General features: G+C 47.1%; 1 protein-coding gene across 2 annotated transcripts; it reads left to right on the forward strand.

Moving 5' to 3' along the window:
* The first annotated feature begins 384 nt into the window (after nt 1-384).
* KLF15 (KLF transcription factor 15) lies at nt 385-14,084 on the forward strand. 2 transcript variants are annotated; one of them, XM_085072569.1, is made up of 3 exons: nt 385-847; nt 5,014-6,121; nt 12,066-14,084. In XM_085072569.1, the coding sequence occupies exons 2-3, from the start codon at nt 5,079-5,081 to the stop codon at nt 12,232-12,234; spliced, it is 1,212 nt and encodes a 403-aa protein (XP_084928695.1). In that variant the 5' UTR covers nt 385-847; nt 5,014-5,078; the 3' UTR covers nt 12,235-14,084. The 2 variants fall into 2 exon arrangements, with proteins under 2 accessions (XP_084928695.1, XP_084928697.1); XM_085072571.1 differs by having other exon boundaries at nt 385-617.
* Nucleotides 14,085-24,973: the final 10,889 nt, after the last annotated feature.

Raw genomic sequence — 24,973 nt, forward strand, 5'->3', positions numbered from 1 at the left:
ACGTACAGAATCACAGAATGGTTTGCGTTGGAAGGGACATTAAGACGCCATCTAGTCCAATTCCCTGCAGGGAGCAGTGACGTTTTCAACCCGATCAAATTGCTCAGAGCCCTGTCCAACCTGACCTGGAACGTTTCCAGGGATGGGGCATCAACCAGCTCCCCGAGCAACCTGTTCCGGTGTTTCATCGCCCTTCCTTACACCGAATCCGAACCTGCCCTCTTTCAGTTCAAAACCCGTCTCCCTTGTCGCACGGCTCCAGCCGATCCGAGCGCTCGCATCGCCGCGCTCGCACCGTGCCCGCGGCCGGAGCCCAGCGGCACCGCCCCGGGGGCCGAGCGCGGCTCCCATTGAGGCCGGGCCCGGGCCAGCCCCCGCCGCGGCAGGGCCAATGGGGGCTGCGGACGCGGTCGAGCCTCTCCCCGGCCTCCCCCGCCGCGGCCGGGCGCCCGTCATGTGAGGGGGATATAGTACTACGGGCGCGGGGCCGCGCTCCGCAGCATCGCACCCGCCTCCCGGGGGAGCTGCGCCCGCCTCCCGCCGCTCCGCGCTGCCGCCGCTCTGCCTGTGCGGGCTGCTGCTTTGCGTCTGCTTGGGGTTCATCCGGCGTTTTTCCTGTGCGTGTGTGCGCGGTTTTCAATTGTTCCCTTTTTTTATTAGTATTATTTCTACAGATTTTTTTCTTTTTCCTTTTTTTTTCTTTTCCTTTTTTTTTTTTTTTTTTTTTTGTGGCTTGGTTGTCTTGTTTGGGGTTTTTCTTCCCTCCCGTTTTCGCTGTTGTTGTTGTTGCGTTCTTCTCGTGGTCGTTCGTGGCCTTCGCTCCCCCCCGGCTCGCAGAGGAGTTCAGGTAAGGGCGAGTGGGGTCTGCCTGCGCGGCCGCAGCAGCGCACCGGGGCCGGGCTGTGCTCCTGCTGCCGCGCACGGCGGAGCTGCGGGATGGAATTCCATCCCCGCCGGGGCAGCGGCCAGGGCTGGGGGCTGTTTTGGGGCTGGAGCCGTGCCGTGCCGTGGAGTGACAGGCGGCGAGGGGGGAGGTTTGTTCCCGATCATTGCTACCACGCTGGTGAGGGGAGGGAGAGTGAGCTTGGACCCCCAAAGCCTCCTGAAAAGAGATGAAGGGAAAAACCAATAAAATAAAGAATAACTAAAAAATACTACGAACAAAACAGAAAAGCACGGTTAAAAAGACCTCCAAGCAAACAGAGGCTTTGTAGCCATGGAAGCCTGGCTGTGCTTGTGCTGCGGTGGGAATTCTGTGTGTGTGTGTCTCGGCACCCCTTGCCCTGCCTGGTGGCTGGTGCCACGCGTTGTTTCGGGGCACCCTTCGCTGCCGGGGTGCAGAGGCAGCGGGTGCGCTCCGGCGGGGCCACTGCCTGTGCCCTCTGCAGGTGAAGTGCTTCCTCTTGTGGAAGCCAAAGTTTGGGGCTGGAGCGGGATAGTTTTCAGTAATCAAATCTTTGGGAATGCTTCTGCAGCTTCCCAGGAGCAACGGGTTTGGAGAAAACAAACCTAAACACCTCACTGTGTCCGGGGAGCAGCACAGCCACCTTGCGGAAGAGATGAGAGAGCAAATGGGTTTTCTCCGGGCTTGCGGCTTCTTTTTATTATTATTTTTTTCTACCCCCCTGTATTTCTATTTCAATTTCTTAGAAACGCTGGGCCTGCTTCATTGCCTGGTTTATGGCTCTGTCTGTGGAACAGATTTAAAACCTTCTAGGGAACAAGAGAAAACCCTGAAGAGATTAGTCTTAAACTAGAAAAAGCTGTGGCAGTAAATGTAGGAAATGACTGTCAGCGTCTCATATATGCTGTTGATCAGTTGTGCTGAGCCGACTGTCCAGAAATGACAGGCTGGGAAATACATCCCCATGTTTCAGCAAGTTTCCAGGACTTAACGTTTTAATGTTGCTCTGTGTCAAAATATGTCTTCTCTGGTTTGTTTTTTGTTGGTTTTTCCTTTGTTTTTTTTTAGCTGGTGATTAGATGGACAGGTTTTAAACGGAACAACATGTTTTTGGCAGAAAGGACATAATAACAACCCAGGGAACTCTTTAAAAAAGTTGGAGACAGTCGTGCTGCTGAACAGCTGCTATATTTCACTCCAGAAGTGGCTGTTTTCAGTGGCTCAGGCACTGCGGTCTCACTATAGGTGCTTACATTTCTAACATGTTTTCAAGGTTCCTAGAGATGAAAGTGCTTTATGGAAACAGCATCATTAGTTTTCATAGCCTTCACAGCCCCGGCTTTTTTTTGGTTTTGTTTTCCAGTCTTCTAGTTCGGGCTGTGTCTTCAGGCAAAGTAAGGATGAAAGCCTGTTTAGTTGTTAGCCTGGCCTTTAGGAGAAAAATATAGCCAGGGCCCAATCCTGCATTCCAGGCATTCTCCAAAATCTTCTTGGCTGTTCTGCAAGCTTTGAGAGTGCACAGAAAGCAGAACTGGCCCGTAATGTGCCTGGATCTATTTGCCTCTGACAGTCCCCTCTTAAAAAGCCTCTGGTTCGACCGAGTGACATTGTTCCTTGTCAAAAGAGATGGGACACAAGCGTGCTGGCTTTTTTCTGCTGAGGTAACTGGCCCACAGCAGTTGCTAGGGGTTTGTTGTTTTTTTTTTCCCTGTCATTTAAGCCCTTATTCAAGTTACAGTTTAGTTCTGTTCCCAGGGAAATATATGAATATTTGGATATGTGGCTTCCTAGTTCTTGCAGGCATTTAAAGAAAACTTGAACATTTTTATTTTTGTTTTTGTTTTTAAAGAAGTTCACCAACTGCTTCTGGTGCATGCAGAGCACGCCAGCTTTTCTTAGAAAAACACATGTTGCAGTCCAGATTTCCATCACAGCTCCATTCTTCAGAAGTTTAAGCTGGAACAAAACAGACATTGGAGGAAGAATCAGAAACCATCTGAGGGCAAGTCTTCCTTTCTGCCCTGTGTTTCTCAAGGCAGTCACCAGTGTTTGGTGTGAGATAGAAATAACCAGCTTGGGTGAATTCTTACCAGCTGCTAATAGTGATTTGTCAGAAGCAGATTGTGCTTTCTGTTTCAAATCTGGAATAGCTCAGGGACTTCTGCTGGGGGAACTTTCCATCAACAGAGATTAAAAAAAACGCGTGTTACAAATAGTTCAGCTCCTCTGACTCTTCGCTTTTACTATAAGACATGATTATAGGCTAAGGTCACAAAACAGAGCCACTAACCTCTGTTTGAACTTCCTCGTGTTCAGCACATGTGGGTATTTCATTATCTGTTCAGAGGCATAGCTGACTGACAGGACATGCATACCAGGAAAATGCACAATCTTTCTTTTAAGTCTTTCTTTCAACCCGTCCCTGTTTCCTCCCTGTGTGATTGAAAGAGGAAGCCATACCTTTAAGAAATACGGCTTTCCCCCCTCTGCCTGTGAAATATTAATATATGCTGCCAATGGGACAGAGCTCTTTAAGGGTGTTGTGTAAAATATCTTGCTCTGTGTTCACTGCAGCACTGAGCATACAGAATCCTTTTGATATTTCTCCAGAGAAGGAAAGACAGGGCAAATTTTGGAGATGAGGCAGCAAGGATGCTCTGCAACAGCAGTAACAACCATCCTCTTCCCTGCACAAAACTGGGAGCTATTGACTATTCATGGCAAAGCGTCCAAAGCGCAGCAGCAGAGCCTGTGGAAAATGACAGCGTGTAACAAGATTGACTGGCATTTCCTTCACGCTGGGTCACATGCCTCCTAATTCACACACACACACAAAACCTCACAGGCTGCTCGAATGACTTCTATCTCTGCAGTCCACATACCTTCCACAGAAAGAGTTGTTTTATTATGCTCATGTACAGCTCTGTTTTCAATCAGTCACCTTGAGCGAATGACTGAGGGCCAGTGTTCGCTCCATCCAGAGGTCTCTGCCTTTGCTCTCTAAAGGGCATAATCTCCCTCCGTAAGCAATTTTTTTTTCCTAGGGGAGGTGGGGAATAAAAAAACACGCAGATGTCCCTCCTTCCTCCCCCTCCCCAGACACCTTTCTAGGAAGTTTGCTTGTGTTAACTGGGAAAGCGCAGGACGATGGCTGCTGTCAGCAAGCACTGCGGTGGGCTGCCCTGGGAAAGGTGGGGCTGGCTGTTGTGGGGTTGTAGCAGGATTAGGGCTCACGTCAGCCAGGATTTGTGGGATGCTGTCTCAGCATGAGGGGGACACAGGGGGCTCATGGCAGGGTCGGGATTCTGGGGGTCCATGCAGCCCTCCCAGTTCAGCACAGGGCTCAGCTCAACTCTGTCCCCAGAGAGACAGGAGCGGGGAGCAGTGGGGTGAAACCAGCCACCAGCTGGCTGGCAGGACATGGTAATTAGCTCAGCGCAGTGCCAGCCTTATTAAGGACAGTGCAGGTGATGATGACGTTGGCACACTGATTCATTACATCTGGAGGGGAAAATCCGCCTAGTAAATGCTGAAGCACAGTAAATATTTTTGGCTCCTGCCAGATTGATCCTTGCATTATGCTGAACAGCCTATATTTGTAGAACTGAGGAAGTTAAAAATAAGGTTGGTGGAAAGCTACAAGATAGGGAAAGGATTTGCATTTTATGGCCACCAGCAGTAAACTTCTTTTTATTTGTTTCTTTGTGGTGGTAAAAATTTCAACACTTTATTTTTTTCTCCCCATTCCCTTCTTTGGCTCTGGATTTCATTGGTAGGTGAAAGCTCGTTATTTATTTTCTCTTGCCGGTAATATACTTTAAGGGAGCTGTAAATCTGGAGCACACAATGATGGGAAATGGGACACAATGGGAAATGATTTCTGACAAAATTCTTTTGCAAATACGTGGTGCAATCCTGCAAAACCCTTCAGCCCTGACAGTCCTCGGGGGGTGGTGCAGACATATCAAAGCTTGCAGCAGCCTGTGTACCTAGGGAGGCTGGATGCTCTGGACTTTCCTGTGGGCTAGAGGGCTTTACGAGCTTCAGTCCATGGAGATAAATGATTAAACCAACTTCTGACTGTTGCTTTTTTGTTTTCCTGCACTCAGGCTCTCACCTGAACTTTGGCTGCCTGGTATATGCTGTTGGGATATCTTTAAGAGATCGTCCAGGAATGGTGGATCACTTGCTGCCTACTGATGAATCCTTTTCATCCACAAGATCTTCTCTTGGATACTTTGGGGACATGACAGCAGGCGTGAGGTCCTACCAAATGCTGCCTTCTCCCCTGTCAGAAGATGACAGCGACTCGTCCAGCTTTTGTTCTTGTTCCAGCCCTGACTCCCAGGTCCTCAGCTCCAGCTATGGAAGCACATCCAGTGCGGAAAGTCAGGACAGTATCTTAGACTATTTATTGTCCCAGGCATCTTTGGGGAACACCACTGCATCATGGTGGGACAAAAGGAGACTTCAGCCAATAGTGAAAGAGGAGTACTTCAGGTTGCCTGAATTTCCTGTGGATATGGAAGACTCAGGACCATTTCAGCCCACGCTTGAGGAAATTGAGGAATTTTTGGAGGAGAACATGGACTTGGAGCTCAAAGAAAGACCTAAAAGTGAGACCAAGGACTTGAGAGCTTGCAGCCAAGTTTCTGTTGCTTCACTGCAGCAAAAAGACCATATGTTACCCAGTGCTAGTTTAAAGGAGAGTAAAAATGAACAGTTGAGCAGCTCAACGGAAGGTGGACAAGCTTCAAATGGAGGAATGACCCTGGAGAATGGGATACCTGTTATGCTCCAAATTCAGCCTGTACAGATCAAACAGGAGTCCAACACGAGCCCCAGTTCCCAAGGACCAGCACAGGAGAACATTAAAATTGCACAGCTCCTAGTCAACATCCAAGGACAGACATTTGCCCTTGTGCCTCAGATAGTTCAGTCGTCCAATTTGAACTTGTCCTCTAAATTTGTCCGCATTGCTCCCGTCCCCATCGCCGCCAAGCCAATTGGGCCAGGAGGCATGATCCAGGGACAGACGGGAATCATCATGGGTCAGAAATTTCAAAAGAACCCTGCAGCCGAACTCATTAAAATGCACAAATGTTCTTTTCCTGGTTGCACCAAGATGTACACGAAAAGCAGCCATTTGAAAGCCCACCTGAGGAGGCACACAGGAGAAAAGCCCTTTGCGTGCACGTGGCCAGGTTGTGGATGGAGGTCAGTATTGGGGTGCAGCTCTTTCCAGTCCCCCTCCCCCTTTTTGCTCACTTGACCTAACTTGCTGAGCAAATAGGTTTGTACTCTGATTTATAAACTGTTTCTCTTGCCAGAACTTGTTTGGTTGGTTTGACAGTGAAGACCTTTTGTCTTCCTGTTAGGCAACCCAGGGATTTTGATAAATTAAATAGCACAGCATCACCTGCTGGCACCAGCAGTTTTAGTGTTAAAAAAAAATAAAAGTAGTCCATCATAATTTGTATTTCATTCTAGAGGGTGAGATTAACTTGTTGCCACAGGCAGGACCTGGTGTTTGCATTGGTGTGGTTGCAGCACAGCAGCCCCAGCAGCCCCGTGGCTGGTAGCAGCTGAGGCTGTGAGTGAACTGTGAAGGATTTAGGGCAGAATTGCTGTGCACGAACAGTCCTGTGTGGCTTCAACTGTGTGGGACTAAACGTGGCCAGTGAAGGGCTGTGATAAGCAAGTGTGGTTAAAAGCAGCATTCTGTGCACTTTCATAGAAAATGCACTCCATCCCACTCCTTCTGAAAATGCTGGCAGTGACACTCTGGCATACTCTGGGTTTTATTCTCTGTCTTGATTCAGAAAAATGCGTGGGTGCCACTCAAAGTTGCAAAAAAGCTGTCAGATGTAACAAAATAACCAGAAGGCTGAGGTGGAATTAAGCATTGCTTGAATGAAAGATTGCAGGTTTGATTGAGAAAATGTTTTGCAGACAGCATTTTATTTTATTTATTTTATTTTATTTTATTAGTAGTTGAAAAATTAAATCTTCATTTAAAAAAACAAATTTTTATTTTAAGGAAACTTTGACAAGTGCCTTCCTCCCTCTTTCCAGTTAGCTGTATTACTGGCTTGCCTGCTGGCAAGTGCTAATATATAGCACCACAAATGATGATGGGAGAAAACACCATGTTTTCTACCTTGTGTTAAATTAAACTGAATTTCTTTCAAACAATATGCTGCAGAGCTTCAATGAGCAATGTCTAATGAGGAAATGGGTTGTGATCATGGGCAACAGATGAGGTAAAAAGTAACAGGAGAATGTTGTGTAAAAATGCAAATATGTGAGACATGCAGCAGTTAGAGATGGCTGGGTTGGTTTGAGGGAAAAGGTCAGAATAGAACTGAACTCTCTGTTCCCTGGCTGGACCAATCTGAAGTTTGCTTCTCAGAAGGGCTGAGGAGATCAGTTTTAGTGGCTCTACAGTCTGGTGGTGATTTTGTTTCCTTTTGCCCTGATGACACCTCTCATGAGCTCAGTTTCTTGCTGCTCAGGGTTCCCTGACACCAAACCGTGTTATTCAGCTGATTGGTCCCAGAAGCTGTAGGCTGGTTGCTCCCAACCTTCAGCAGAGGCACTTGCTGCTTTTATTTGGTTGCCAGAGTACGTGTGCACAGGCAGCAGATGTGCCTGTGGGTGTCACGTTGGCTTTCCTTGCGCTGGGAGGTGAGCACAGCTCTCCTTTTTGTGACAAATGCATGTGGCACGTGAGGGTTTGTCTAATCTATGCTGAGATTGGTACCAATGCTCCCAGTGACTTTTGTGGCTCAAGATCAGGAGCCTGAAGTGTTGCCTGTGGATGACCTTATCCAGCTCTGTCTTATCACAAAGCTGGTGTTCCCTAAGCTACGAAACCAAGGGAAATATTTAGGAAAAATATTAAGTGATAAAGGATGATTAAATTTACAACAGGTGCCTCCCTTCTCAAAGTGTTATGGTGAATGGTGTGCAGCAAAAGCAGGATGCTGGTGGGCCAAGAGAAGTGCAGGTCCTGCAAGCTGGAGCACCCTGAACTTTCAGCCACCACAACTTTTTAAAGATGAGCCCAACAGGAATGAGAAATTATTCACCTTCCTAATGAAGAGCGTGTCTTGTCCACAAACAGGTGCTGCAAGGGCTTTCAAACTCTACTGCTTTTGTCTTGTTGATTTTTACAGCCCAGGCTGCAATCCCAATGCCCCAAACCCCTGAAATTTGGAAGGGCTCTGCTGTGAGAGGTCTGCAGCCAGCAGGAGAGGCTGTGTTTGGGGAGCTGCCTCCTGTGCTCACTGCAATCCTTAGCACCAGCCTGAGATTGCTGCACACCCCCTGCGTGCTGCTCCCACATCAAAGGCCAGACCCAATTGAGCATTGAATTACTCAGTCCCCTTTCATCAATAAACCATGTTTACCTTTTCCAGAAGTTCAGTGAGAGCTGACTTAAGTCTCACATGACTTAAGTCAAATGCATCTGGACTCTCTGTTTGCTCCCAGGTCTATATAATCTCAAATGAATTTAATCACTAAAACACTGCCAGGTTCCGCTTTCCCGCTCTTCTCCCTGCATTCTTGTGTTTGTGTATTTATTTTTTCACCAAAGACACTTAAGATCTGATCTCACTGGAGATAGTATTTTCATAGCCAAAACAAAGTGTTGCCTAGCACAAAGTGCCTAGCTCGGTGGGAGGGTTAAAGGTTCCTCAGCTCTCTGTGCAGCCCTGCTATGAGGTTTTAAATTCACCAGGGTTGGAGTGTGCAAGCAGCAAACCCTTTTGCTAACCCCGAGGAAGGCTGGCGAGCCCTAGCACCTCCCTGATGGATACTGAACCCTGCATGCTTGTGCCCTTCCTAGGCACGGGGCAAGGGCTGTTTTTGGCTGACTGCAGAGCCATGCTCATCTGGCAGTGGCCGCTGACCCGTTGTGTTCCCTGGACTGGTCAGGGCACTGATCTGTGTCATGCCACCTTCTAGCCTCTGGTGAGCACTGCTCAGGCCAAAGAGCTGAGCTGCAGCATGGGCTGGGCCCAGCAGCTGTGTTATGGCACAGGGCAGGAGAAGTCCTGCTTCCCCTCCCTGGCACAGCAATGGGCAAAGCTGCAATTGCTGCAAGGCTGGGGGATGAGGCTACTGCCTTTAATTCCCCACTTCATCTTCTGGCTGGAGGCTCCACAGGTGACAGCATGGGACATAAGCTCTGCCTGGTTTGGCAGGGAGGGTCTAAAGGCTTGTAACACGTGTGGCCAGGGGTGAGCATGGGCCTGGGTGAGCATGGGGAGTACCACACATGGGGCAAGGCAGGCATCTCACATTGGCTTTTCTTGCTGGTGCTGTAGAAGGGGTTTGCAGGTGCACAGGAGCTGAGCTGGTTTCTTGTAGCAAAGCTCTGGGGATAGGCAGGATTAATCAATCCAGAGCCTTCCCTCCACTGGGGAGGACAGGTGCAGCCTATTGGCCTCAATGGCTGGTGGCCATGGCAGGGACCAGGAGTACCAGGCTGAAGCTTTTGACCTTTCTTGCCCTGTGAGCCACATATCAATGTTCTCATATGGCTGGGAGACACAGGACATGTCCTACACATCAGGGAGCTCTAGGCTTTTTCTTCAAGGGAGATGTATTTACAGTACTTCGGTGTCCTGCCAGACAGAGGGACGAAGAAGGCTCTTCTAGTTGCTGTGGGATTGCCCAGATCCCTTCACTTTTCTTTTGAAGGAGGAATCTTTTTGAAGGAGGAAATGGAAGTGGCAGAATAGTGAGATATTCCTTGGGGCTTCCTTCCTTTTTCTTTTTTTTTTGTTTGAATTTGGCATTCAACAGGGGATTATTTTCACTTTTTTTGGGTTGATTTTAGTGCCAGAATGTGCTGCAAATATTTCACTGCAGAGCCAGGCCAGCAGATCCTCCCGGCTTCCTTGTCCTAACCTTTGCGTTGTTTTTTTGTAAACACACAGACAGCTTGAGGTTTATTTCTGTGGGCTCTGTAAGTTGATCTTTCCGTCACTGCTGGGGAACAGTATTGCAACATTCCTGCCTCTTCAGCTAAGGACATCGTTATGAGGCAGAGAGTATTTTTATCGGATGAACTCATCCACGCTCATTCCTGACATGTGCCTCTTTCTCCCCCACCATCCATGCAATTCCCCTCGAAATGCACTTGTGAAGCTCTTGTGCAGGATTAGCCAAGTGCTACTGCACTTCTGTTGCAGATGGTGACCTTAATGGCCAAGGGCATAGGACAAGGCAACCCAGCCACATCTGGTTCTACTCCTTTGAAGTCTGTGTATAAGTGGATGGCTCTTTGCAAAAGCCGTTTTCCCTCTGCTCCCTCTTTTCCCTGGATGTTCCTTGTCCAGTACTCAGTCCTGTTGAGCCCATCTGCGCAGGCAACATCCTGCACTCTCCAGACTCACTCACCCATAGCTATACAAGAGCATCCCTGCAGGGATCTGGCACTGGGACCAGCTCACTCCTAAAGACTTGGGAGAAATCCCTGACCTTGCTGCTCCCAGGTTCAGACTGTGTTTTTGGGAAGCTGAGAGGAGTAGGGGTGTTAGAGAAAGCAAACATGCAAGTAGGAGGGGTGAAGAGAAATTTCTTCGTAGCCTTTATGAAGAAGACTCATCCCAAACAAGGAGCAAGTTGACAGTTCCATAACAACTGCCTGTCCTTCATGGAGCATTTGACTCTTTCACCATGACGATACCAAAGCAAGGAAAGGAAGAAAAACAAGTGAAAAGGTGAAAGAATCTCCCCTAGAAATGCCCCTGGGAGAGATGTGTCCACACCATATCTTCCCCATGATATGGGGAAGTGCCTGCGTCTGCTTTCTGCTGGCTGAGTGCTCTCTGAGGAGCATGACTGGAGTGAAGAGCTGCAGGAACTGAGGAAACCATTACCAGCTTTCCCAGTGCCTATGCCCTGGTCCTCAAGAGTTGGCGAGAGATCAGAGCTAATTAAAACCTTTATGTGGAAACTTACTTTTCTTGCATGAGGGACTTATTCATAGGAGCCCAGCGGTCCTGTTTTCTCCCTTTCATAAAAATAGTGTATTCGCTCTGTTGGTGATGTGATATTTTGCTCCAGAAGGGCACATTTTTCTACATGTTCTTTCCCCGATTTGTTCAGCTAGTGCCCATGACTTCATTTATTTATTGTAAATAAACAGCTGATACCATTTCTTGCAAGCTCTCTTTCTGTGCTGCTCTTTGTTACTGCTCTGGCAATGAAACACTTAATTGCCCTTTGTCAGGCAGCAAATTTTTTGTACCCATCTGGACAGGGCTGTTTTAGTGTGACACTGTTAATTAACCCTCTGTCTCCCAGTCATGTCCAAAGTGGAAATAGAGCCAGCCCGGCTGTTAAGACCAAAGGATTAGCTCATTTGAGTTCAATAAGGCCTGTGGGATTCATGGTGGCTATTTGGGGATTTTTCTGTGGAGACAGAAGGTGGGAAATACCTAAAATTCAAAAGACTATGGAATACAGTTTTGGTAATTAAAGGCTCAATCTTGATTTCAATTTACCTATGCTAACTATGCAAATAACTATGCTAATGGCCATTGGGACCCGCCTGAATTTCAGCTGTTGAGATGCTGAGCATCTCTGGTACCATTAAGGGCTCTTTAGCCTGCAGGAGCACACACAGAAGCCAATTTTTCAACTGAATCTAATAAGTCATGTTGTTTTCTAAGTAGCTATGGCTGGATTTATCTGGAGATTCCCTCAAAAGGGGGTGTCTGTTGTGCTTGTGTCAGTGGGAGCTTGAAACAGACCTCACCTGCAGGACAGTGGTTGTTTGCTCGAGGAATCCTTGGATTTGCAGGAGAGAGATGGTGGGAGAGGCTTTGGAGGGGACTGGCAGAGGGATTGAGGGCAGCACTGTTTTGGTCAAGCCGTACCTATGTCATGGGGTCTAGGGAATGAGGCTGATACAAACATTGCGTCTGTGCTTGCCCTGAGTCCAGGGCTGCCATGGGGCAAGGTTGGTAGTTGTGTTTCCATCAGTGCTGCTGCCTGCAGGCTGGGACCAGGTGAGCCCTGCTGTGTGTCCCTTTCAGTTCCCGGAGTCTCCCAGAGGTCTGAGGGGACTTTTTTAAACCTGCTGTCAGAGACCTAGAATATTATAAAACCCCACTGATCTGAAAAAGCTTCTCCTCTCTTCCAGGTTCTCCAGGTCAGATGAGCTGTCCCGGCACAGGCGCTCCCACTCGGGGGTGAAGCCCTACCAGTGCCCTGTCTGTGAGAAGAAGTTTGCTCGAAGTGACCACTTGTCCAAACACGTCAAGGTGCACCGATTCCCACGAAGCAGCCGCTCCGTCCGCTCCGTGAACTGATGGTGCTGCTTTCCCCTTCCCGCCCAGCCACCCTACAACAGCCGATGACAGCACTTTGCTCACTGTATTTCTAGTGATAATTTATTTGTCTCCACAGAACAGTCAATGCTGTTACTTGATACCACCATGTTTGAGTGCCCCATGTCCTTCAAAGATGATTTGAGAATGAAGTTCTTTTTGGGTCAGGGGAGCGGGGCGCTTCTTCCTTTTTTTTTTTTTTCTCTTTTAAGGATATTATTTTCCTTTCCTTCTATCTGTCTCTCCTTTGCTGCTGCTTCTTTTGGAAATTACAGTGTTTTATTTTTAGCTGTTTTCTGCTGCACAGGAAAATGTAAAAGTTGCTTGCTGCTAGTTAATTATAGCCCTGGCATTCCTGAGGGCTTTGCTCATGTACAGGCCATTCATTGTGAGTTTTTATTAAGCTGCTCTATTTGTCCAGTTTGGAAACAGCAAATTCCTTTTGAAATGAAAACAACTCCTTTGTTTTTGGGTCGCCTGAGCCAAGGATTTGTAGGGGCTGGCCATAGGAGGAGGGACAGTGGGAGTCGGGGATAGGGGGAGACAAGGCTTGGAGAGCACTGGAATGTGCCCCCATGCATCTTTGATTTTCCCATCTCACATTTACCTTTCCCTTGGCTAGGGCTATATATAAATATTTATGTATATATATATTCATACGTACATACATATATATATATATATATATATATTTAAGCAAAGGCACGTCCCAAGCAAGCCCAGAAGCTCAGGCTGGATGGAATGGCTTGGAGTGGAGCCTTTGGAACTGTGCACGTGCTTCTGTCCTGTGCTGCCGAGGGTGAAAGGATGCCCAGGTGTCAAAGGACACTCTGCTTTCCTTTGAGGCTGGTTTGCAGCATCCACTGTCTTTATCAGAAGAGCTGTTGTCTGCACATAAAGCACCAGGAAGGTGTTTGTGAGAGCCTCTGAGCTCTGCTCCTGTCTCTGTTCCTGCCCTCTCATGTGATCTGGGGGGAGAAAGCAGAGCCCCAGCCCTGGGGGTGCCCTGGTGAGCACTGGGCATTCCCACCTCCTCTGGGAGCCAAGGATGGAGCTCAGTCTCCGTTTACCTGCTGGCTGCAGGGTCTGTCGGGTGTGCCTGTGCCCAGGGAGGGTGGGAGGCACTTTGGGACAGCACTGTGAGATTGGGGTCTGGGGTGATCCTCAGTAATGCTCTCCCTCCCCACAGCCATGTCAGAGCTCCATGCAGCTGGGGTGGGCCAATGGGTGAGAACAGTAGCCAAAAGAAACAAATTTGCGTGATAGCTGGCTAAGAAGGGAATTTAAACAAATAATCAGATGGTAGCAGGCGAGTGATTTTATTTGTGTTTCATCTTGTTTTGTTTTTCCTTTTGAACTCTGGTGATTGTAAGAAGCTTTAGAAGAAAATAGAATTCAGTAATTAGGAGTGATTTTATAATGGATGTTGCATTTCCTTTCCATTTGCAGACGGCATCTGTTTGTCTCTTCTGTTGGCAAAATGGGAAGTAGGAAAGTGTGATCCTAGCGCTAGGCAGAGCAGGAGCCCGTGCTGTGTGAGAACAGCAGGTCTAGCTAAAGTGAATGCATTCCTTTTGTCCTCTAGAAATTAATATAAATGAACTATCATCTATTGACTGGTTTATATCACATCCTATGAATGTATGTAAATAAAACTGTACATAGATGCATATCTATATAAAATATCTTTTAATAACGTATCAAATTTGTGTAAATTGGAAACAAAAATACCTATAAAGCCAGTGTACATAAGTTACAATTCTGTATATTTTCTTTTGTTCTTCATAAAAATATATTTACTTTGACAATAAAATGAAAATGGAAATTTTAAATCCCTCCTTGAAATTATTATTCATTAATTTCCTTTATAGCCAGCTCTGTAATCAGGACAATAGCGCTTGAAATTTTGGTTCACCTGGATGTAACTTTTCAGGTGCTGTGTAACAGGGAGATGATGGAACAGTTCTGAAGTTACCTCCAGTTTTTCTCATCTCAGAAAGTCCTTGGGAGGCGCGAGATGTCTCAGCTCTCTCTTCGCTGGAGCCCTCACGCCTCGCCTGGCAGCCACGCTGGGACACAAACGCCTTCCGTGGCTCCTGACTGCTGTGGAACAGCTCTGCAGATGCAGTAAAACTGTGGTTAATAAAGTGGAGCAAGCAGGTTTTGAGGGAATTCCAGCTTTAGTGATTAGTGTGGAGGAGGAAGGGCTTCAAAGTCTGCTTCAGACTGTGACGGTGATTCACTGTGTGACCCAAGACAAAGGACTCGATTGCCACATTCTGCAGTTCCCTTTCTCATAAAACGGGGATAATAACACATCACAGTGATACTGTGGGACTTCATTTGCCTTTGTGTGATCCTTGGATGGAAGGAGCAAGCAGTAAGACCAGTAGTCAGAGGATTAGATTGGTAAAGAAGGGCTCGGCATGATGGAGGTTTTGGTGCCAAGGTGCCTCAGTTGGCTCTTCTGTAAATCCCACACCTGAGAGAGTGGAGTGAAGGAGCTGTGCTAGGAAGCCTTGCCCCAGGCCTGAGGAGAAGACACCCTGTTCTGCAACAACCATTGCTTCCATTTGTAACAACAGGGGCATGAACACAATGCTCCTGTGATCTGCAAGCCAGGACGCCTCTTGCACTGTGCTTTTGGTTGCTTTGGCCTCCACTGGAAGAAGAAACCAGCAACATTACTGGTGTTAAAGTCACTTCTGAGTCTCCATGGGAGCAATGGTGCAGTGGGTCCAGATCTTCTCCCAGCATGAATCATTCTGAGACTGACAGGCACTGCGGGATTAAAGTCTCCCCCTGAAGAACAGCCACCAAAAAGCACCAGCTGATGAGCCAGGGCTCTCCAGACCCCTGATTATTTTTCCCAGAGAACCCTTTGATTCTGGCAAGAGGACTGAGGGATGAGGCAGACTAAGTTCTGTGCACTCCAGGTTGTTGTTACCTCCTGAGGTGTAGCCTGAAGATCAGAGTGCTCAGGACAGCGGTTTTAAGCTTTATTTAGCAAGCCTGCACCAAGAGGATCTGCAATTCCCTTCTGTTCTCACCCTATCCACTTCATCCATTAAATCAGCTGCTTTATTTTAACCAGTGTCTCAGTCTCTTCCCCATCTCACCTGGAGTTCTGATATTGCTGTAAAGTTGGGCAATTCACCCTGCAAGACATTCGGGGCAGAAGTTGCTATTTTTTCTGCAAGAGGCAATACTTAAAGCTGAAGTGGAGTAATGCAAAATCCCTGCTGTTGGAGCACAGCAGGGCAGAAATGTAAGATCTAAGTTATATTTTAGCCTGGAATATTTTCCATGAAATTAGTATTATCTCTTTTTCTTTTTTTCTTTCTCTCTTTTCTGTTTTAAATATTGGGTTTGAGTGTGAATTGTGTGGGTTTTTCTAGTTAATACCTAAGGAAATGTAAGTTTATGTAAAAGTTGTAATATTTTGCTGAAAAGAATAGGGCCATGTTTGCTGTGAAAGCAGAGCTAGTTCTGCATGAAATGAATGACATTTTCAGAGTTTTGTCACAAAAAAAGTAGACATGTCCAAAAGAGATGTTTGTTTTATGTGGAATTACTTGTCTGGCTGGGTTTTGCTGATTCATGAGGAAAATGTGGCCTTGGCTTAAGCCTGACTTTATCCACCTGAAGATAAATATATATTTAAGTGTTTTGATGCCACAACTAGATAAGTTTATTCTGTTCCAGTTTCAGCAGCCTTGCATGGCAAAGCATGGCTATATGTATGCCTAAGTTTCATTGACTTCAAACCTCTGTAATTGGGTTTTTGAGGTGTGAATGGACACGTGTGCAGTGGTAGAGCCTTCAAAAACTGATGATGATCTGGTTCCTAATGCTTGCAAGAATTTTGTTTGTTTTTAAAAGGTTTATAGTCCCTTTGTCAGAACTATAGTGGTGAAAAAGTAGTGTTAGGAGATGTAAGGAGCTGTCAGCTAAGGAGGTCGTGCTCGAGGTAAAGACTAAGCAGGAGGAATAGGTGTAAAGTGATCTTTCTGTAAGGTGACCTGACTTATGTGACCTGTGGCTAAACATAGTGCAGTGCAGTGATGTGTCTGAGCCCACAGAGCAACCCAGAAGGGAAATGGGAGCAGAACCAAGATGTCCCAAATCCCCTTTGCCCCAGACAGTGGCACAGACCACACGCCAATAACACACAGGGGGTTACAGGAGGCAAATGGGACACGTGAGACATCAGATAAACAAAGAAAGATAAAGACAGGACACAGGTGAAGTCAGGTTGCACTGATAATGTGTGCTTTTGGAAAGGATGGTGAGGGGAGAGGAATGAGAGCTTGCTCACTGATGTGCTGCATGTGGGAAGCACCAAGATAGAGCTCCCTAAGAAGAGTCCTGCCCTGTGTTTTGTGGGGCCTTTTTCCCCTGGCAGTTTTGAGAGCAGCTCAGGGAGCTGCACCCCTGCAGAAAGCAAAGCAGCCCATCGAGCAGGGTGCTGTGATGAAAGGTGGCAACTCTGGCTCCCTGCAGGAGTGCTTGGGTTTAGATCCTGTGATATTTGCAACAGTCTTCTGCTTCCCACCCTCCCTGGGGGTTGTTTTCCCTTAAGTCCTTGTGCCAGGAACCTTCTCCTTGTCTAAATGGCCACTATACATTTAATCCAAACAACCAGGTGACTGGAGCACAAAGCTGGTGGCAATAATCCAGCATTAATGATTACCCTGGGCCCCTTGGGTTATGTAAGCCTGGATGTGCTGTACTCGGCTCTGGGCTCCAACCTGCCCTCCCTGTCTGGGAGAAATACCAAGGACCTGCCAACACACATAGAAAGCTGTTTGGAGCCAGCTGGGATTTTCCTTTTGACAGCACCTAAGAAACCCGTTATTCACTCAGTTCAGAGATTGCCATGCCATGCTTGCTTGTTATTCAGAGACGTTGCTCTTAAAGAATGAGTTGTGCTAAGCTCCCATTGGCTTCAGCACAAGCCAAAGACAGTGACTGCCATGGCTTATCCAGGGGAAAAAATTTCCCAGCTAAGGCGGGAACTGCAAATCCCAACAGGTCCTTGGCTTCCCTTGCTCATTCCTTCTGGGACATTTGTGTTTTTGTGGCTTTTAATCGCTTGTTCCATGGGCCACAGTTTTGTTCTTGTCTTTTTCTTTTTGGTGGGGGCATGGGTGGGTGGGAGGTATTTGAAAAAAGGTGTGTGATGTGTGAAAAATAGGTATTGAAGAGTCTTCAGAGGGTTGGGACTTAATGCCTCTTCTGGTCAAATGATCCAGATCATGAGGTTTGTAGCTCCTCAGTGCTCAGTGTTTCACAGGTCTAAGCTTTCATCTGCTCTGCCAGATCAGTGCAGGTCTCCCTCCAGCTGGAGCTGGAGCACATGCTTCATCTCTTGCCCTGTTCTCTCTTATACTCTACTTTTCTGATGGTTTTGTGGTTAGGCTGACTCAAAGCCCATGTAAATACTTGATGTCCTGAAGAGATAAGGCTGGAGGAACCTCTTAGCTCTTGGAAAAGTCTACTGCAGAGAGCTTTCATGAGCACACCCATCCTGCCTATGGAGTGTGTGTGCCTTGGCCAGCATCTCACTGAGCCCCAGACTGCTGTTCAAGTCATCCTGAAGATTAGAGCAACATCTGACAAGGGTTTGGCCATCATGAGAAGAGAGCAGTGTTTGCATCTCTCCCCAGCACAACAAGACAAGGTATTAGGTGGAATGGGAATGAAATACAGGAGTGACTAGTAAGTATTGGGAAAGCCAGCTCTCTTCTTGCTCACACTTGTGTGCATCTGGCAATCCTTGACCTGCTTATGTTGGATTCAAAAGCATCCTGGAAAGGAGAGAAAACTGAGGTGAATGTGGCCTATAGTTTTCTGTATGGGAGTGGAGGAAAGAAGAGAGAAACTGGAGCATGTTATGGCGTAAGAAGCACTGTCCTGTCTTTTCCAGTAAAAAGAGAATGATGGGCTCTTTCTGCAGAAAGGGCTTTGCTTGCGCAGGAGGAAGGTCTGAGCTGGCAGCCAGCGTCAGAGCAGCTGCTGTGCACTGCTCTGGGGCAACAGCAGCTTTACATCAGGAGGTTTAGTGAATAATAATCAGAGGGTTGTGCCTTGGACAGTTGGCAGTCACAAAGAGAAGGGTTTGGGATTGCTGTCTGTCCCTCAGGTCCCTTCTTTGCATGATACTGCTTTTCTCCTGAATCTGTAGCTGATTCTTGGAGTGGACTCAAGGGATTCTTAGCACTTCCCAAAGCAGAAATATTATTTATCCATATGAAGCAGGAACGTCCATGGGCAGTCCAAGGGATTTAGTAGAAAAATCTATCCAGGAATTGTTTTGCATATGACTGAGGGTGGAGTCCAGTAGCCCTCAAAAAGAGAAGTACAAAGAATTACTGTTTTGTATCTAAAAAAGATTCTGGCATCTGCCTTTCCTACTGAGTCCAGTGGGCCCCAGCATAAGCCCTGCTAATTATTCCAACATTATGGTTGCAAATACAGGAATTGGGCTATTGGGCTGAAAAGCATCCAGGCATTTAGTAAACTCACCTTCCATAAGTGAGGGAGTGACATGAATATTCGAGTTTGGCTGTTGACTGCTGACTTTTTCTGAGAACTCTATAAACAGCAGCCAGGTAGTCTCTCACTTTTTGTTTCTCTGGTGTGTGTTGTTTTTCCATGGACAACATGTTCTGGACCTTAGAGAGTTGGCTGGAGCTAGATTCATTCAGATCCTGTCCCTAGTGGCAGATAATGCATCAGGAGGGCAAAGGGCTTGGAAATTTTGTTATGTCAGGATGATGATCCTGCAGCCAGCACGGCTGGAAAAACACCCAGGCTGTGCTGAGGGTGGCAGTGCTGGAGCAAGCAGCCCCATAGACCCCTGCCTGGGCTGGAGCTCAGCTCCCCTGTGCCCATTCCCAGCTTTGACTGGGACACTGGGGCTTCATGGAGCTGGGAAGTGCACGTGGGTGTCCAGGGATGGGGCTGACGTGGGGAGCCCCTTGCTCTGATGAGACCTCTCTGCCTTGGCTGATGCAGAAATGGCCTCTGGTGTGGGCTTGCCACTCCTGGAAGTGGCAGATGCTCCTGGACAAGGGCCACTTTGGCTGGGAGGGGAGCACAGGGTGATGAGCAATCTGTCCCCTCTCAGGAAACCAAGTTAGTTACAGCTGACAAGTTTGCTGGTAAACTCTCCCTCTCACTCCTTAAGAATTAATGGCACAACTGGAGGGTGTTCATTTACCTGCCACCCAGGACCTTTAGTCTCCTCACAGGATATTGGTATTCCAGCAACTGATAAAAAAACACACATTGGTAAGAGATTGTGTGGATTTTGTTTGGTACTGAAACTCCAATAGCCCTTCTCCAGCATTGCCTGCCTGAGCACTCACCCCTCACTCTGTATCCCTGACACTGCCTGGTAGATAATCCAGCCTTGAGATCAGTAATACCCATGAAAATTTAATGTGAATCAATCTCTGTCATGTCTAAAGGAGAGATTAGCAAATTAGAATTGGTCCTGATGACTTCATGCAAGTTACCTGATACCCTGTGACTGATCCCTGGTGGGTGGAGGACCATTAATCCAGGGAGAGCTGGAGCCACCTTCCTAGCATTTTCATGCTAAACTCATTGAAACAAATGAGCTGTTCTAAATTAATAATAGTATTTGGCAGCTCTCTGTAGCATCTTCCAGCTGAGGAGCAGAACACACTTCCCAGTGGGAAATTCAGCCTTTCCAGCCCCTTGAAGAACAGTTGTCACCTTCACTGTGTAAAGTCAGGAAAAGGATTTAAATTATTTGACTAATAGTCCTTGGGGAGCTTGTGGCAGAGCTGTAGAGGAAATTCAAATATACCAGTTCCTCCTCAGATCCAGGTGTCAACCACAGCTTAAAGATTTGGTGTGATTTGGAGACATCTACACACTGATGTATAGATGCACACTGGGGGAGAAGTGGGGATGCTTTTTAGCCCTCTGGATAGGCTTAAGGCTTGCATGAGGTAAAATGCAAGGAATGACAAACGTGTTCATTTTGCTGATGCAGCAGGAGGGATGCTGGGGCAGGAGTGGCCCTGGCAGCTGCTGCAGCTGGGGAGCAGTAGGGGAACCACTTGGCTATATCTGCTTGTGAATTTTTGAGCCCTTGCAATGGCCCTTGGTGACCTCTGCAAGATGGGGTCAAGTTCTTCATCTTCTGTGGAAACCTGTTGGCTCCCACAGTAAGTAGCAAGAAGTTCAGGTCAATTTTCTTTTCTTGCCTTTATCACGCCAATAAGAACTTCCCTGCTGCTGAAGCTGTCACCCTTATGGTGTGACCAAGAGGAGGCTGATTAGCACCCTCAGAGGTTTCCTTGCACCAAACTCCACCTTGAACCTTGCACCACCTTCCTGAACATCTACCTACAATCCTTCCTCCTTAACTTTGATACTTTCAGCTTACTCTCCTCAAACACATTTGTTTTAAAGAAAATGACCTGCTGCTGATGCACGAGCTGTTATCTATTAACCCAGACATTTTAGATTGCATCAGAGTGTCCTCTTGGAAAGTTAGTACAGAGCTAGTCCAATGTAACCTATGCTGTTTATCCTGATCTTTTATTCAACTTCTGGAACAAAATAATTTGTGTGGGAATTAATAAACTATACTCTTTGTTGTGTTAAGTTCTAATTATTGCTTTCCAGGCAGTTTATTGGACCAACAATAACTAGCCACTAGCTAGAGTGATGTGGTGTTGGCAGAGAGAGGTTTCTGCCTTGTAGTGACTAAGGAGGTATTTGAAACCCACAGAGAATCCTTACAGGCAGAGTGTCTTTGCAGTATATTTGCAAAGCTAATAGCCTGGGTCAGCTGCCACTCTAACAAGATGCACAGGACTTATGAAGCACATTTGGGGCTGTTGAGATTTAAAAACAAAAAAATTCATTAGAAAAAAAATTGGAAGTGTTCACTAGAAGAGCAAGGGAGGCAAGAGGGACAGCAGAACTGGTAATGTGGTGTCAGGCAGTCACTGGGGATGCTGGCTGTGGTGGTTTGTTGGTCCCTCACTGAGGCAATGCAACACCTACACCTCCCAGTGCTGGGTGTTTTGAGGTGATGCTCCTTCCTCATTTTCTTTCCACTGAGGCTCCCCTTGCAAAATGAAGAAGTTGTGATCTTGCCAGAAGGACTCCATGAGTGAGCTGAAGTTAAAGACAAATAAAGTTTCTAGTGCAAAACATGGCAGCCAGCTGGGGGTTTATTTAAGTGAAATACAATTTGGGGATTTGTTGTGGTCACACCACTGTGCAGAGAGAACAAGGAGTGGAATCTTCTCCAAGTTTGTCCCTGAAGACACTTCATGAAGCCATACTTAGGACTATGTTAGCAAAGAGAAAAACTCTGGCAGAGAGAAGATGTTTAGATGTTCAAGGTCATATTCCCAGTCATTCCTAAGCTCAATCATTTTCCACCACACTTTGCTATGTTTGCTCAGCTGCGTTGTTGGGGCAAAGCACAAGAATTTTCTCCCCTAATTTTTTGGGTGGGCACAAGGACAGAGGTGTCCTTCCTTGGCAAAGGTGGAACAGCAGCTTTTGATGTCCTGCTTCATGTGTAATCTGGGAGCCTGATAAGCAGCAGCACATGGATTTGGAGCCGCTCCTGTTTTGGCTCTGGATGCAGAGACCCACAGAAAAATAGAGTTCTCACCCAGGTGAAGTCTCATCTCTGTCAGTGAAGGCAAAAGTCTCACGGAATTTGTCAGAGCCACGGCTTCCTGCTCAGTTTGTACTGAGGTAGCCTTCCCTCCCTGGGCTAATGACTCTGCTGGCTGGGCTGACTGGGGAGGGAACTGGGAGGCTCCCCTGGGCCTGGGAATAATCAGAGTTCCCAGGTGAGGAGCTCAGGAGAGGGGTGGGATGGTGTTGGGGTGCTCAAGGCTGGCCAGACACCTGCAGGGAGGGATCAAGGAGGGACACTACAGCAAGGAGCAGCTGGTCTGTCCACTGAGATGCATTGCAAAATGAACCTGCAGCAGGTACTGTGTAGGGGAGGCTGGGATTGGCATGGCTGAACCTTTTGGGTTTTTTTTGAGGAAATGGTTTCCATTCAGGTGTGAAAGAGGCTTGAGGCTGGTGGATAAAGCCTGTTTGCTGGTGTTTAAGTCCAGGAAATGATGAATTGTGCTTGGCTGGCAGGAAGTTGAGGTGCTCCCTCACTGAGGTGTTTGAGCTTAGTGTGCTGTTTGTGTTTCTCTGTCCAGAGGGATGTAGGATAGGTCCCTGGCTCAGCTCAGGTGGCTGAGCCTAGGCTGTGCCACAAATTGTGACTCAGGGGATCATGCTCCTTTCTGGACCTGTTCTCCTTTTTCTTCTGGCACAGAAGAGAAGGCTTCCTCCTACTCCACTGTCCTAGTGTAAAAATAAACCTATTTTTAATTCTTTATTTTCTTCTTCTCTGGACAAAAGTGGCTGTGCTCTGAACCACAAAGACAAGCACACAGGCTGTTTTTTGTGAGGCAAGGAGGAGCAAACACAGTTTTGCCTCTGAGCTAGAGAGTTTCCTAGTACAGGACACAGTCCAGATTTTTCCACGTGTGGGCTTGAGCCCAGACATCACCCTGACAACATGTGGGAACATAAATACAAACAAAAATAATTTCCAGATGAGGGACGTATGCAATGTTTTCTCTTACTGGCATTTATGCTTGCTTATTTGGCTGAAGTTGACAATCAACTCTGCTTATTGCAACAGGGTAGAAGGAAGATGCTCTGAACAGTGAAAGTGCCTGTTCAGCTCTGCCTGCATCCCCAGAGGGATCCAAAAACCGTTGCAGACACCTTGGGGAGGCTCTGTGCAATTTCCAGAGGGAGGCAGGCACAGGAACCAGCAAGAATCATCTTGTCAAAGCAAAACTTTTTGGGGGGGACCCTGCCTGACCCCTAACTGTTTAGGAGCTCTTTGTGGTGCATCTCATCTTGTCTGCCTGTGCTGTGTTAGGCCTCCTCCTTGTAGTGTGTCCTCATGGAGCTGGGTAGGGCTCCATCCTCAGGAAGTGAAAGCAGGACCCCAGAAAGGAGCTTTTGTATTTTAACTTCTTTCCCTTGCAAATGACACAAGCGGGTTTTTCAAGGTGGGTTTTTCTTTTGTTTTTTTCTGGGAGAATCCCTAAGCAGCCAGGTCTCAGTGGGATAAGGGCTGGTTTGGGTTGAATGCCCAACATCTCTCAGATTCCTCATGGGGGAAGAAGGGGAGAAACCAGGGACTGTAGCCAACCAACTTCTTGTTCCCTTCTGCTTTGTGTGCCTTTCTCATGGGCTACCCAGTCTGCTTGTGATCCTCTCTGAAGCTGGGGGTACAAAAGCAGTATCTCAAGCTCCTTTTTATAGCAGAAAATAAAACCATGGCCTCTTACATGTGTGTGTATATATTCCCCTAAATTGTACAAAAAGATGCTGCTCTAAGCAAGGCAGTCAGACTGCCTGGACATGATTCTCTACTGCAGCCCTTGGAGGGGGTCCTGGTACACCTAGGCACTGAATTTCTTCCCAGCTTATCCCTAGGGCACCATTAGGAAAGACAATAATGACAGCAACTCCAAATTGATGAGTGGAAAACAGGGCTGGATTTGTGCTGGCTACCCTTATAGCTATGTCTCATATTTTTAATTTTTTTTTCTTTTCTCTCTCTGGAAAAATCAGTCTTGAATGTAGCTTCAATATATTACAATAGTCATCCCTTGATGTGTCTGCTTTGAGACTGTACATCTACCAAGTCTAAAAATAACTAAATAAATCACTCAAATGAGGCAGTAAGCAAATAGATTTGCCCACTTGTTTATTAATAAACACATGCACACGAACCTATATTTCTATATTAGAACATGGCTCTGCATCTCCTGTGGGTATAAAAAGAAAAACACCTGGCAGAGAGCGAGGGCAGTAAGGCAAGTACAAAGTTTCCACAGTAAACATATTTGTGTTTGCTGAGCAAGTGTTGCCTTAGGAAGGCAGGCGAGGGGAGCAACTCCTGCTGCCTTGCAGAGCCTTGGATTACCAAGCACAGGGAGAGGTGACTCCCTGACAGCTGCAGATGTGCAGGCTGCTGTTGGAACCTGAGAGATGGGACAGGCAAGAGATCCTTCCCAGCCTCCCTCCATGCTGACTGTACTGTGTAAAGTCCAAATGCATTTCCTCCTTGGAGTGTGTGGCTTGGAGAAAGCAGCCAGGAGATACCAGCACCAAAGCTCAGCTTTGCTCTTGTGCTTGGTTTTCTGGAGGTTTTTTATTATTATTTTCTTTTTTTCTGGGGCTTACTGCTTGGGGGGCTGTTTTTGGAAAGGCTCAGAGCATGCCTTAGCCTCACAGAAATATTTCTGCTGACTTGCAGAGCACTCCTTCAGCAGTGTAAAGGTGATTCAAGCAAACCTATCCTGGTTGGATTCATGGCCATTTATACCAAAACTGAATACAGGGGTAAAGGGTGAAGGAGGCAAAGGACAAAGCTGGGTGAAGAGAGTGCCCAAGGCATGCCAGGCCCTGGCAGAGGGTCTCTGGGAAGGGAATATCAGGGTCTCACAATGACAAGTGTCATTCCTGTGCTGTGAGGTCAGGGTGGCTGAAAAAAACCCCAAGTGGATGCATCCATCACGATGATAGCTCCTTTTCTGCCTTCCCCTTGCCATTTGCAAGCTGTGCTGTATCACCCTCCCAGCCACACTGCTATTTCTGGTCCCTCACAGGGTCAGCTGAAACATGC

Source organism: Lichenostomus cassidix, chromosome 12 (genome assembly GCF_008360975.1).
Source record: "Lichenostomus cassidix isolate B80296 chromosome 12, HeHo_3.0, whole genome shotgun sequence".
NCBI lineage: Eukaryota > Metazoa > Chordata > Aves > Passeriformes > Meliphagidae > Lichenostomus > Lichenostomus cassidix.

Coding starts and splice junctions, on each gene's coding strand:
- KLF15 (XM_085072569.1), top strand. CDS start 5,079: ATGGTGGATCACTTGCTGCCTACTGATGAATCCTTTTCATCCACAAGA. Junction 6,122..12,065: donor TGGCCAGGTTGTGGATGGAG/GTCAGTATTGGG, acceptor CCTCTCTTCCAG/GTTCTCCAGGTCAGATGAGC.